Source organism: Ailuropoda melanoleuca, chromosome 2 (assembly GCF_002007445.2).
Source record: "Ailuropoda melanoleuca isolate Jingjing chromosome 2, ASM200744v2, whole genome shotgun sequence".
NCBI classification, from domain to species: Eukaryota; Metazoa; Chordata; class Mammalia; order Carnivora; family Ursidae; genus Ailuropoda; species Ailuropoda melanoleuca.
In genome coordinates, this window is record NC_048219.1 from 62,185,361 (window position 1) to 62,198,100 (window position 12,740).

Below are 12,740 nucleotides of genomic sequence, written 5' to 3' on the forward strand. Positions count from 1 at the left end.
GTGGATACCCTTATTACAGGGTGTTTTTTAAAGAAAAAAAAAAAAGACTAATGAAATAGTAATGAGAAAATAACAGAGGGCGTAAAATCGCATGTAATCACCACTTTTTACTTGATATTGCTACTAAAATGAACTTCCTCTTTAACTAATTGGTCCTCCACACATATATATGGCAGGTTTGTTTTTCCTCTGTTTTTCCTGTCCCTCACTAATATAGCATTAAAACATTACATGAATTGCTTTGGCGATGTTAAAAAAATATATATCTAAGTAACCCTGTTTCCCTATTTTCCCATCTGAGCTGCTTTTTTTTATTTATTTAAACAAATTTTAATTGAGATATTATTGATATTTAACATTGTATTCCTTTTAGGTATACAGCATAATGATTTGATTTATATATATATATATATATATTACAAAATTATTATCATAGTAAATGTACTTAATATCCATCCCCTCACATAGCTATACATGATGAGACTTTTTAAAATCTACTGTCTTAGCAACTCTCATATATACAATATAGTATTGTTAACTATAGTTACCATGCTATAAATTATATCCCTAGGATTTATTTGTCTTATAACTGGAAATTTGTACCTTTTGAACACCTTCACCTTTCGCCCACCTTCCTACCCCCTGTCTTTGGCAACCAGGTAGTTTCTGATTATGGAAGATTTTATATGCCAAGCTAAAGAGTTTATTATCCTGTGGGTAAAAGGAATATACGTATAGACGGAGCAGTGAAATTTTATCATTGCTATTGACAAACAATCTGAAAGATGTATATATTCTACTGATAAGATCTCTTTCTTCATGATGAATTTAAAATATCCACTGAACATGGAAAGGAGAATAGTGCTAGTAGAGGCCAGAGTCTACATTGGTATAATTTTGGAAACTTGTCCAGGGACTGTGTTTCAGGTGTTTTAGACATCATTTTAGAGAACTGTCAATCCATTCTCATTAGAACTGAATTCAATAGAAATTCAAATGGAGAGATAACACTAGTTTAACTCAAAATGCAACTTTTGACATTCATTAAAAATCACATGATTCTGTGCAGTGAGATAAAAGTCAAAAGAGGAGTATGATTACAGGATTTTATTCTACAGCAGGGGTAAGTAATTTACAGAAAGCACATGTCTGATTATTTTCCTAGAAGAAATCTTAGTCCCTTGTAGGTTTAGTGACAGTTTTTATTATCTGATAGCTATTATGTGGCTCTTTCTTCCTTTCTCCAAATAGATTTTGTCCTCAGCAGTAATAATACCTTATAGTAACATAACACCATGTATTTTCTGGGCTTCTTCCACATTTACTATACCATTTAATTTTTAGAATCAGTCTTTCAGAGAGCAGGTGTATTCATATATTGCAGATGAAAACAAGATAAGTTAAATATCTTCCTGGAGTCACCTGGTAAATAAGTGTCTATACTGAATATAAATCTCATGGTTTTTGATACTTAATTCAGTGTCCATTCCAGCACAGTCACTAAAGAATTTAAAAAGTTTTCCATTGGCATGGGAACTCTTGAGGTAGTGCAGACTGCTCTTCTATTCCACTTTTTAAAGCAGTGATTTTCAAACTTTATCTCATAGGACCCTAAAGTTCTTGGTAGGTATGTTAGGGAACACATGGCATGAAATTGGGATCTGAGGGGAAAACTACATGGGAAGGGGCACTCCTTCAACCGGAGTTGTTCCACTTTTATCTGTTTTATATTGTTTAAGATGACCTCTGAGTTTAGCTCTAGGAATAAAGGCAACCCTTAATCATCCCTCATGAGTGATCAGATTAAACATTCAAAACCCCCAGGCTTTTAAAGGTGAAGCCTATTTATTAAGAGGTCAGTAGACAAGAAAGAAGTGGGTACCATCAACTAGTGGTCTCTACTCTCTTACCTGTAATTTTCCATCCTTGATTATGATGGATATGATGGATAAATATCTCCTGTTATAATGTGTCTTGACTATCATTGACCAACCTTAATAGCTTGCTCAAGGAAAAGCCAAATATAAGTAGCCAAACTTGTTTCAGAGTTGTATTTGGCTTTCCCTTGAACAAGCTACTAAAGTTGGTCAGTGATAGACAGAGAAAGACAAATATCATATGATTTCACTTATATGTGGAATCTAAAAAACAAAAGAATAAACAAACAAAAAACAGAAACAGACCCATAAATACAGAGAACTGGTGGTTGCCAGAGTGGGAGGCCATGGGGGATGGGCAAAATGAATAAAGAGGAGTGGGAGATAAGGCTTCTAGGTATGGAATGAATAACTCACAGGAATAAAAGGCAAGGCATAGGGAATATAGTCCGTGGTATTGTAGTAGTGTTGCACAGTGACAGGTGGTAGCTACACTTGAGGCCAGCACAGCATTAACATACAGAGTTGTTGAATCATTGTGTTGTATTCTTGAAACTAGTGTAACATTGTGTGTCAACTATACTAAAAAAAAAAGTGTCATCCAAGTAACAAATACATTGTAGTAGTGCCAGCAATGATCAGGATGATCAGGCTCACTCCCGTTAACAGTATTTTCCCATCACTTCCTTGTGGTAAGCAAGGCTGTGCTCCTGACTGGTTCATCTCACCTGGAGCTGCTAGATCAGCAGTGGAGGCTCACTCCTCATTTGCTTATTCACTTCCAGTGCAAGCACATTGGAAATAAGGATGCATTTCTTTTTGGCTCAACTGTTTTATCATGTTTGATAAAGCAAGGTTTCTAACACTAAAATGAAAGAAGAAAGTATCTCCTGACAGATACTGGGTTTTATATACGTCCATTATTATTATCACATAATGTGTTTGCTTTTTCCTCTTGTATCACATATCAAATTGGCAGTGTCAAATTACAACCTAAAATGTTATTAGTAAACATGGGATGTAAAGCTATGGGAAAGCTAAAGGGAATTTAGGAATTTTGAAGCTAAAAGGGATTTTAGGAATTTTGCTTTTTAAAAAAAAAATCACACCTTTTGGGGCACCTGGGTGGCTCAGTCGGTTGAGCAGCTGGTTCTTGGTTTCGGCTCAGGTCATGATCTCCGGGGCTGTGAGATGGAGTCCCTCACCAGGCTTCCTGCTCTGCGGGGAGTCTGATTGAAGGATTTTTTCTCTTCCTCTCCTCCTGCCCCTCCTCCCACTCCTGCACGGGCACGCGCTTGCAGGCACGCGTGCACACACACACGCACACACACACACACACTGACTCTCTCTCTATAATAAATAAAGCTTTAAAAAAATAAATCACACCTTTTAGGAATTTTTATATTGTAACAAAATAATCTACAAAACAAATTCTTTCTTCACATTAGCTTATATTGTAAACCTGGGTAGATATTTCCATGGATAACGTAGTATAGTAGAAAGATCATGGACTTTGATGTCATTATAGGCAGTCCAACATCCAGTCCTAACTTGCTACGTGAATTTAGGGACATTGCTTACTTTCCCCAAGTTTCCTGAGGTTATTGAAAGGATTAAACGAGATAGTACTTGGTATGTAGTATATAGTATGTATTGATATTTGTCTTTTCTTTTTTTCCTAGGTTAGATTATTCTCATTTTCTAGAGAGAAGTGGGTTCAAGTAAGGGCTATTACTAATACCAGGACAGTGATGCCTGCTTTGCTTGATCAACAGCCCTTTTTGGAGCTGTGCCATTGTTGTATGTCTGCAGGATGTTTTCTGCAGTAGATTAGAATGAAATCCTGTCTGTCCTTACAGAAAAGAATCACAGTGTTTTTAATGAGTTGGTAACTCATAGACGTAATGCACGTGATATTTTTCAAGAGGGACAGCCTTCAATAAATTGAGGTAGGAATAGTAGAGTCCCCTAATCCTAGTTCTACCTATGCCCTGGTGTTGGGAGGTGGAAGGAAGTTCTCCAGATTTGGTGGAAGAAGGGGGAAATTTTCCACATCCTGCGCTGGAAATTGAACCACAGCCAATATTTCTGTAGCTCCACATATTTACATTTTATGTAAATAGAAGTCTTTCAGTGGTGGCTTGGGGCTTTGGAGCATAAATTTGAATTTTCTCATCTCCTCTGGAGATTCTGGGATTGCACTGAATTTTCAGGATGATCTTTTGAAATATAAATTAGATATATTTCTCTTCTGACTAAAATTGTTCAGTGCCTTTTTGTCACAGTTAGAATTTAAACCCAGATCTTTACCACAACCTGTAAGACCCTGTATGATCTGGCCCCTCGGTTTTTTCCATGCTACCCCACCTAAAGTAACTATAGCCCAACTCTCCAGTTACCCTCTTTTATATTATCCTGTTGTGTTATTTTCATGGCACTTTTCACCATTAAAATTGTCTTCTTTATATATTTGTTTGTATATTTACTGTCCATGTCCTCCCTCTAGAATGTAAGCTTCTTGTATCCTCAAGGTCTAGAATAGAGCTTATCATTCAATAAATATTAAATGTGAATGAACTAACTTATGAATGAGTCCTTATGTTACTTCAGCCCACACACAAAGAATCCTTAAACTTCAGGAAGCATACATGAAGCACAGAGATTTTAGTAGATAAGGTACATGTTTATTCTCTGGTCTTAGAGCTCTAATAGATTTTTCTCCCTGAGTATATGTAATGTTTTCATCTCCTAAAAGCTTTTATTCTGATGACATTTAAATGGGGATAGTGCTTTCAGTCTTTCCATCTAAACTGTGGGCTATTGAAGTGATTTATTGTTTTTCTAGGCCAGTTGATTATGTCATATAAATACTTTTAGTAAAAATAGAAATGACTTACAACACTGTAATGAGAATGCAGTTTAGTAAAACATCTGTAAAACTGCAGGAAAATGGTTTTTTGTCATTTTTATAATATATACTGATATATGTATTGGCTCAAATGTCTAGATTTTGCTATGTATTTTAATAAAACTACTTTTGTTTTTATTTAGTCATTATTATCTTTTGTTTAATTATGTCAAGTCTTGAAAGAAACTGTTATTTAAATCTAAATGACCAATTCTCATTAACAATAAGAATGGCTCTTGGAATTTTGAGGGAAAGTGCATGGAATAGTATACATTGTATTATGCTAGTGTTATAGATTACCAGACTACAGATAATGTGGCATCATTATTCTGAAATCAAATCTTCTCATATCCATAGTATATAAATAAGAATATGTAGAGATTTGACTTTTTTCCTACATATTAAAGATACGGAGTTTTTGAATCAGCAGAAACCAGTACTTAGCCATAGTAGGGGCCAGTAAATGTGTATTAAATTAAATGAAAAATATTTGTATATTTTCAACTCAGTATTCCTCTGAAGGGTTAGGAAGATGCCATAAGTGCCTTAATAAGCCATTCATTAAACATTCTTCAAACATTTATTGAGCATATGTTATATAAGACAATAGAATCAAACACCTTTCTGAGTCCCACCCTGTGGGACTCCATTTCTTTTCTTCTTGCCTGCCTTCTTTCTTTCCTTTAGCAGATATTAGATAGTATGCTTAACAAACTGTAGGAATCTTATCAGCACTGTTCCCATTGATTCCACTGCAGAGCTCCAATATTGTGTGGGGGAAGAAAATTCTTCTCATCCTGGGGGGGGTACTGAATCAATGCTGACATTCAGCTGCTACTAGAAATGCAAGGATAAATCTAAGATACAGCCTGCCCCAACAGAATGCAGTCTAGAAGGAGAAACAAATGTGTAAACAAAGATATTACAAGTCAGTTTGATAAATGTGATAATGGAGACATAGTATAGTGTACAGCTTAAGAGCCTACACTTTGGAGTCAGTTGGCCTGGATTTAAATTATAGTGTAGAACTAGCCATTTGGTCTTGGGCAAGTTCTTTAATTTCAGTTTTTCATTTATAAAGTAAAACTAATAATATCTGTTATCGAGATATTATGATGATTAAATGAGCAAATAGCATTTAAAATACTTATTAGCTCAGTAACTGGCTCATAAGTGTTCAGTAAATGTTAGTTATTACTGTTTACCATTCAGTGATTTTTCTTTTTTTCTTTTTTTTTTTTTTTGGCCTTGGGGACATTAAAGAAACATCAGAGATAAAGAGCCACATGTCTGATGTCTGAAAGATGAAATAAGTAGAGAGGGGGAGCATTTTAAACAGTAAACAGGTGTACTAAGGCATAGATGTATAAGGAATTATAAGTAGTTCAGGTATAGGAAATGAGTAGTTCATTTATCTTGCAACAGCTGCTAGAGAGGGAGAACTAGAGGTCAGATGATAAAAGAACACTATATACCAAGCTAAGGAATTTGGACTTTTTTTTCTATGGGCTATGGAGAATTGTTGAAGGGTTTTCACTCTAACAGCAGTGTGGGAAATGGGATATGAAGAGATTATTTCAGATAGGAAACCCGCATGAGAGAGAAGATATAGTCATAGTACAGATGAGAGAAAATAAGAGGCTAACCCAGAGTAGTGAGAGGAGAAATAGATAGCAGAGGCTGAATTCAAGAAATTTTGAAGGCGTAAGTGATGGGATATAATGAGGGAGAGGAGTAAGATGAATCTTAGGCTCTTAGGTATGTAGATGATAATCTAGATGGTATTAGAGTTGAGGTGGGCAAATAATATACTTTATTCCTGTTCAGAATAATATGAAAGAACTAGCAGATGAAATAAGAAAACATTTCCTTTATTATTATTTTTTAAAGATTTTATTTATTTCAGAGAGAATGTGTGTGTAAGCAGGGGGAGGGGCAGAAGAAGAGAGAGGGAGAGAATCTCAAGCAGACCTCCCACTGAGCATACAGCCCTAGGCCGGCTCCATCTCATGACCCTGAGATCATGACCCGAGCCAAAATCAAGGGTCGGATGCTTAATTGACTGAGCCACCCAGATACCCTAACATTTTCTTTATTATCAATAAAAACTGTTAAAGCAGTAAAATGTGTGTTAATGCAAGAACCAAAGTTTACTTGCTTACTATGTCCGTTCTATGACAACCCACCTGAAAGAAGGTCTGAAATTGTATAGTAGATGCACTTCTTCCCAATCACCTCTTCATGCTTGTTCAGCAGGGAAGAAAGTGAAAAGGAAATCCAATTACCTCTCATCTTGAGTTCCTCCTGACCAATAACCAGTGATTGTTGCCCATGAACCAGATAATTCAGTCCCCTTGGCACAGAGGCTGAGGGTAAGACAAGATGCAAGAAGCCCTGTAACAGTACTATGAACAAAATAGGAACAGTGAAAGAAGACTGAATCTGGGGTACTGGGGGAGGTAGGGAAGAGGATGAATTCAGTTTGAGATTCAGTAGTCAGTAGGACATAAAAATTATCACTCCAGACTACTTCTTAAGTCATATCTTTACTTTTCATCTGTGTAATGAGGATGTTGGTCAAACTAGAACAGCTGGATAGGTATTACAAATTCAGAAATCTGTATAGCATAACAAGAATCTTTCTAGTGTATAAGGTTGTTTATCTGAGGCTTTAAGAAAACCAGAGGCCATTTGTCAGTGATGCTGGGGAGAGGGTTTCCTTAATGAGCAAGAGGTTGTATTGTGATGTCTCAGATCCCTTCTAACTCTAAAAGTTCGTTACAGGGGCTCCTGGGTGGCTCTGTCGGTTAAGCTTCTGCCTTTGGCTTTGGTCAAGATCCCAGGTCCTGGAATTGAGACCCTTTTCAGGCTCCCTGCTCAGCGGGGAGCCTGCTTCTCCCTCTCCCTCTGCTGTTTCCCCTGCTTGTGTTCTCTCACTCTCTCTGTCAGATAAATAAAATCTTTAAAAAAATAAAAAATAAAAAAATACACAAGATGCTCAAGTACCAATGATTTGATAACATACTAATAACAGTTTATAACATACAAAAATCTATAGCTACACTTATACTTAATTTTAAATTAATGGAATAACTGCATGGATGTTATTTGAAGAATATGTTCTTCAGATAAAAGAGATTAAAACTTTATCTTGGCTAAAATTTTATGAGAAAATAAAATGTATCGATACCAGTTAAACCTTAAATATTTCTGTATTTGAGTTAAGTTTTATTTTTCAGTATAAACCATGTGGAAATGAATGTTATGATGCATTTTATATATGGAGGAACTTTGGACTTTCCAGACAAAGCTAATGTTGGGTATGTATTACTTTTTAGTGATTTTAAAAATAAAAGTATTAATACTTTGTGGTTTCTGCTTTGTTAAGCTACGTTTTTGTATCAGTGAAGTAAAAGCTTCACTTTTATTATTTTGCCATATCTTGTGTGTGCGTTGGGAATATCTAAAAACAATAAGTCACCTTATTTAGAAGAAAAGATGATCTAGAACTCACAGTGATTAGATTAAGAAAAGTATTTGACTAAGATTTTTTCAGAAAAACCTTATATTTGCTTTGGAAAAATAAATAACAGGTTTTTATAAAGTAAAATTGAATTAAATTTTGAACAATTATCATACTACTTTATTTTTAAATTTTAAGATTACTGTCTTAAACAGCAAAAGAAAAGGAAAACAAAAAACCTTAAAATTACTTTAAGAATATAGGTATCCTAAAGACCAACAATGGTTATTAAGTGCTCTTTAGTGAAATGCCATCTAAGTCGCTAAAGTTGTACTGGAAAATGAAATCTACCTTGCTCTTCTAATTTTTTGGATGTCCTCTTTTATTGTTGTTCTGATATCAAACAAATGAAAGCTGCTCTTTTAATTCATTGGTTATTAATGAACTGGTTCTTTTAATTACAAACTGAATAAATATGATTTTGGAGGGAAAGTGTCATGAGTCACAGGGATTAAGTACTGAAGTTTTCACCCCTGGAAATCATGCTTTCAAGGCTTGTTGGTTTCCTAAGTACCTAAAGTGTGGTGCTGGGAAATACTTGCCAAATGAAAGAAGCAGTAGAAACTGAGTCATTGGATACTGTTTCTAATCTTAGGATCATTTGTAGGGATTTTCAATATTATAAGCATCAATTATGCTCTTCCCAAGTAAGTTTTTATTATACAAATTTGTTGCAAAGAGTTTTGTAACTTTTACAGCCTTTGAAGCAGCTTCCTGAAATTTGATATATATGTCACTGAAAATATGAGGGGAATTTGGTTGAAACATCTCCAAATTTACTTCTTGTTATTCTCCACTAACCAAGTCATGTGACAGTGCTTTCAACTTTTGACCTGTGTCCTTTTTATTACCCATAAGGGATATCTATTATGTAGGGCAGAAAGTTAGAGGTAAAATAAATCAGATTATTATTTTTTCTAAACAGACTATATATCGTCAGGAAATTATTGTGTGTTATTCCTTGGTTTTCAAATTGGAGAATTAACAGTGTATCTATTTTTCTTTTAGTCAGATACTCAATATGGCTGATATGTATGGATTGGAAGGATTAAAAGAAGTAGCAATCTATATTTTAAGAAGAGATTACTGTAATTTCTTTCAGAAGGTAATTACTGAGTCTCAGAAATATTTTACCCAATGCTTAAAGTCACCCATTATTACCTACTGGATTTTTAACTCTGACGGTGAATAGTACTTTGAATCTTAAAATATGAAGTCAGTTTAATCTATGGGAACTCTAGTTGAGAAAGAGCTCATATGGTATGTTTGCAAAAACCAGAAATTAATTCAGATCATTTAAGTAAAATAAAATTGCCATGGGGTTTATTGAAAGGGTATAGGAGTATCCTTTATAATTCAAAGGTAGAATATACACTTGGGACTCAGTCAGGGTTTGGAATTAAGAGAAGTCAGGGACCAAAGTTACATTCTCCATTTATCAAAACACATTTATTACAAGTGTTTCATTGGTTCTTTTCCCTGAAAGAACACTGTGCCTTCCTGTGACTTCTCTTTATGGCATGTATTTGGGGTGGAATATATTTCTCTTGGTCTCCTCCGGTGAAGTGTGAATACTAACTTTTAACTTTAGTTTGTGCAAACATAAATTTATTGTCTAAAGAAAGATCTCATACTATGCATTTATACAGATGCCATTTTATACATTATTCTTAGATTCTCCATCGTTTTAATTGACTCTGTGACTGATAGCTTATTTTTTATTTTCTAATTTATTCTTTTCTACATTTTCTAAATTTTCTACAATAGTCATGTGTTACTTTTTTTTCTTTTACGATTTTATTTATTTATTTGAGAGGGGGAGGGAATGAGAGAGACCAGGAGCAGGGGGAGGGACAGAGGGAGAGGAAGAAGCAGGCTCCCCACTGAACAAGGAGCCCAATGCGGGCTCTATCCCAGGAGGCTGGGATCATAACCTGAGCCAAAGGCAGACGCTAACCCTACTGAGCCACCCAGGCGCCCCCATGTATTACTTTTATAATCAACAGAAAAACCTTTAAAGAATTGTTTTACATCCACATTTCCTTCTTATTGGATACTTGAGGCAACAGTACGCATTGTATGAATATTAATTAGGTACTTTTAATAATTTGAATGACATTTAAATTTAGATTTTTGTGTTAGGTAGGACTTTTCCTACCTCTTTGTAAGTTGTAGCTGATGAAGCACCCTATGTGCTAAAACAGAGCCATGAATAGTTGCGTATAGCACCACCTCCACTAACACCCGCTCAGGGTTTACTGAGAAACAGTTAAATTCCTCAGCTACCTTTAATCAGTCATTCATTCCAGCCTCTAGAAGTAAGGGAACTAGAAAAAAGAGGGTGGTCTGTTGTGTCCTCAACTTTGTAGAAGGTGAGGGATTAAGGATTCTGATGAAAGATTTTCCTCCTCATTCATCTGCTTCCCCCATCTTCCCAGCCAAATGAAAGTTAGGAGGGAAGTACAAACATATCCTGAATAAAGATTAAAGATAGAATGTATCTGCAATGAGGAGATCTGTCTTATCCCTCAGATGGACATATATACCACATCTGTAAAACCAGCCCACTCTGGAGCTTCCATTAAAAATAAAAGAAAATGGTAAGAGATTTCTTGGAAGAGCCTGGAATATGCCTCAGAAACCAGTGAGAGTATACTCAAATGTGGGGATTTCTAAAGGGAGAAGCCGGTACTAGCTTGGTTATTAGGGACAATAGCTGTTGCCATATATAGAAGATAGTATAGGGCATCCACTCCACATTCCAGTTACACATGGTAGGCAGGGAAGGAAGAGACCTTAGTGGTTCTGTGAAGATCAGAAGATGCTGGTACAGGGCTGAATGATGCTGTGTCCCACCTAGGGAAGCACTGTGCATCATGAACCACTAGAAGAATCTTTATCCACTGAGAGGCTAGGGTGAAATTCAGTCTGTTCCTAAAAGAGTCATCAGCAAAGGCCATCAAGATCTTAATTAGAGCAAACTCAGTGACATCAACCTACTACCATGTTGTGTCTGGTTAGCTATATGGCCATCTATAGTTCTCTTCCACAAGAGTTATACCCAGAAAATGGAGGAGCAGGAGACCAGACCTTGCTCTCTATTCCCTATTCCAGATCTCTCCAACTGTAAATGTAGTTGGTGATGGGGGAGAGAAAGATGTAAGGTAAAATACAAGATTGGTATTTAAACAGTACTCTACTGAATTCCAATATCAAAAATAACCAGACTATACTGGAATTTGCCCATAATGTCATTAAGGGATGGGAAAAAAAAGTTTGACACCACATAGTTGCCAGCAGTACTTGGGGAAAAAGTTTTATCTTAGTATCTCCTCTGAGCTGAGACTCCTCCATAAACCAATTACATATAACATTTTAAAAATAATCTCTTTTATGGATGGCCTTTGGACCATTGCTGCTGGTTTTTAATATGTTAATGAGTATGTATAGGTTATTGTAGCTTCTTGCATTTTACTTGCAATATTCACTTTATTTTTAAAACACAAAAGGCATATTTGTTGACATTAAAACAAGAAAATGAAATTTTAAAGATTGTCAATATACTTTATTGAAAACTTATTTCACTTTATTTTGCTTCTTTTAGTATCATGTATTATTGTGGTAATAGATATTTGAGACAATATTTTATCACTTGATCTTTAAACTTTTTGCTTTACATATTTTCTTAATCTATAAATATTCAAACATAATTTTTAACTTCTAGAACTCAATTATGTAGTTTCTTGGCAGTGAATTTAAATATAGTAAGCCTATTATTACACACTCCACAGTAATACAGATTTGGGTGTAAAGTAATGGGTAGCCAGCTCTGGAACTACTAACAAGCTTTAGTTATTTCATGAACTTCACAGTTTTACCTTTTACACAATTAAAATTTTTGGACTTAATCTGTAGAATTAAAGTTAGCTTTACATTATGTATTTTGTATCACCTCTTTTTTTTCTAAGATTTATTTATTTACTTTAGAGAGAGCACGCTCTGGTGTGTGAGTAGGGGGAGGGGCATAGGGAGAGAATCTTCAAGCAGACTCCCCGCTGAGTGCAAAGCCACATGGGCTCAATCCCATGACCCATGAGATCATGACCTGAGTCAAAACCAAGAGTCAGACGTTTAACTGACTGAGCCACCCAGGTGCCCTTTGCCACCTCTTCAAAAACATATTTTAGGTAGTAATTTAAATACATGTCTTACCAAATTCTGCAAGCAGATTTTGAAAATAACTAAAGGTCAGTCATCCTGTGACTTTGGGAATTAGCATTTTTATATAAGTAAAATTCTCAGAGAGCGAAAGTTAACCTCTTAAGTCAGTGGTCAGTAAACTTTTCCTGTAAAAGGCCAGATAGCAAATACTGTTGGCTTTGTGGGCCGTACATTGTCTGTCACAGCTTCTCAGCTCTGCTGTTATGGAACA

At 35.4% G+C, this 12,740-nt stretch overlaps 1 protein-coding gene across 4 annotated transcripts in view; it reads left to right on the forward strand.

Moving 5' to 3' along the window:
• BTBD8 (BTB domain containing 8) overlaps positions 1–12,370 on the forward strand; it is a 65,269-nt gene extending 52,899 nt beyond the window's left edge. The window contains exons 6-8 of one of the 4 annotated variants that reach the window (XM_034653896.1): positions 8,025–8,105; positions 9,317–9,413; positions 10,747–12,370. In XM_034653896.1, the coding sequence (XP_034509787.1) occupies positions 8,025–8,105; positions 9,317–9,413; positions 10,747–10,761 (193 nt within the window). In that variant the 3' untranslated portion in view covers positions 10,762–12,370. Of the gene's footprint in view, positions 1–8,024; positions 8,106–9,316; positions 10,139–10,746 lie in introns of those variants that run through there. The other 3 variants (XM_034653894.1, XM_034653897.1, XM_034653895.1) reach the window with 3 other exon arrangements.
• Positions 12,371–12,740: the final 370 nt, after the last annotated feature.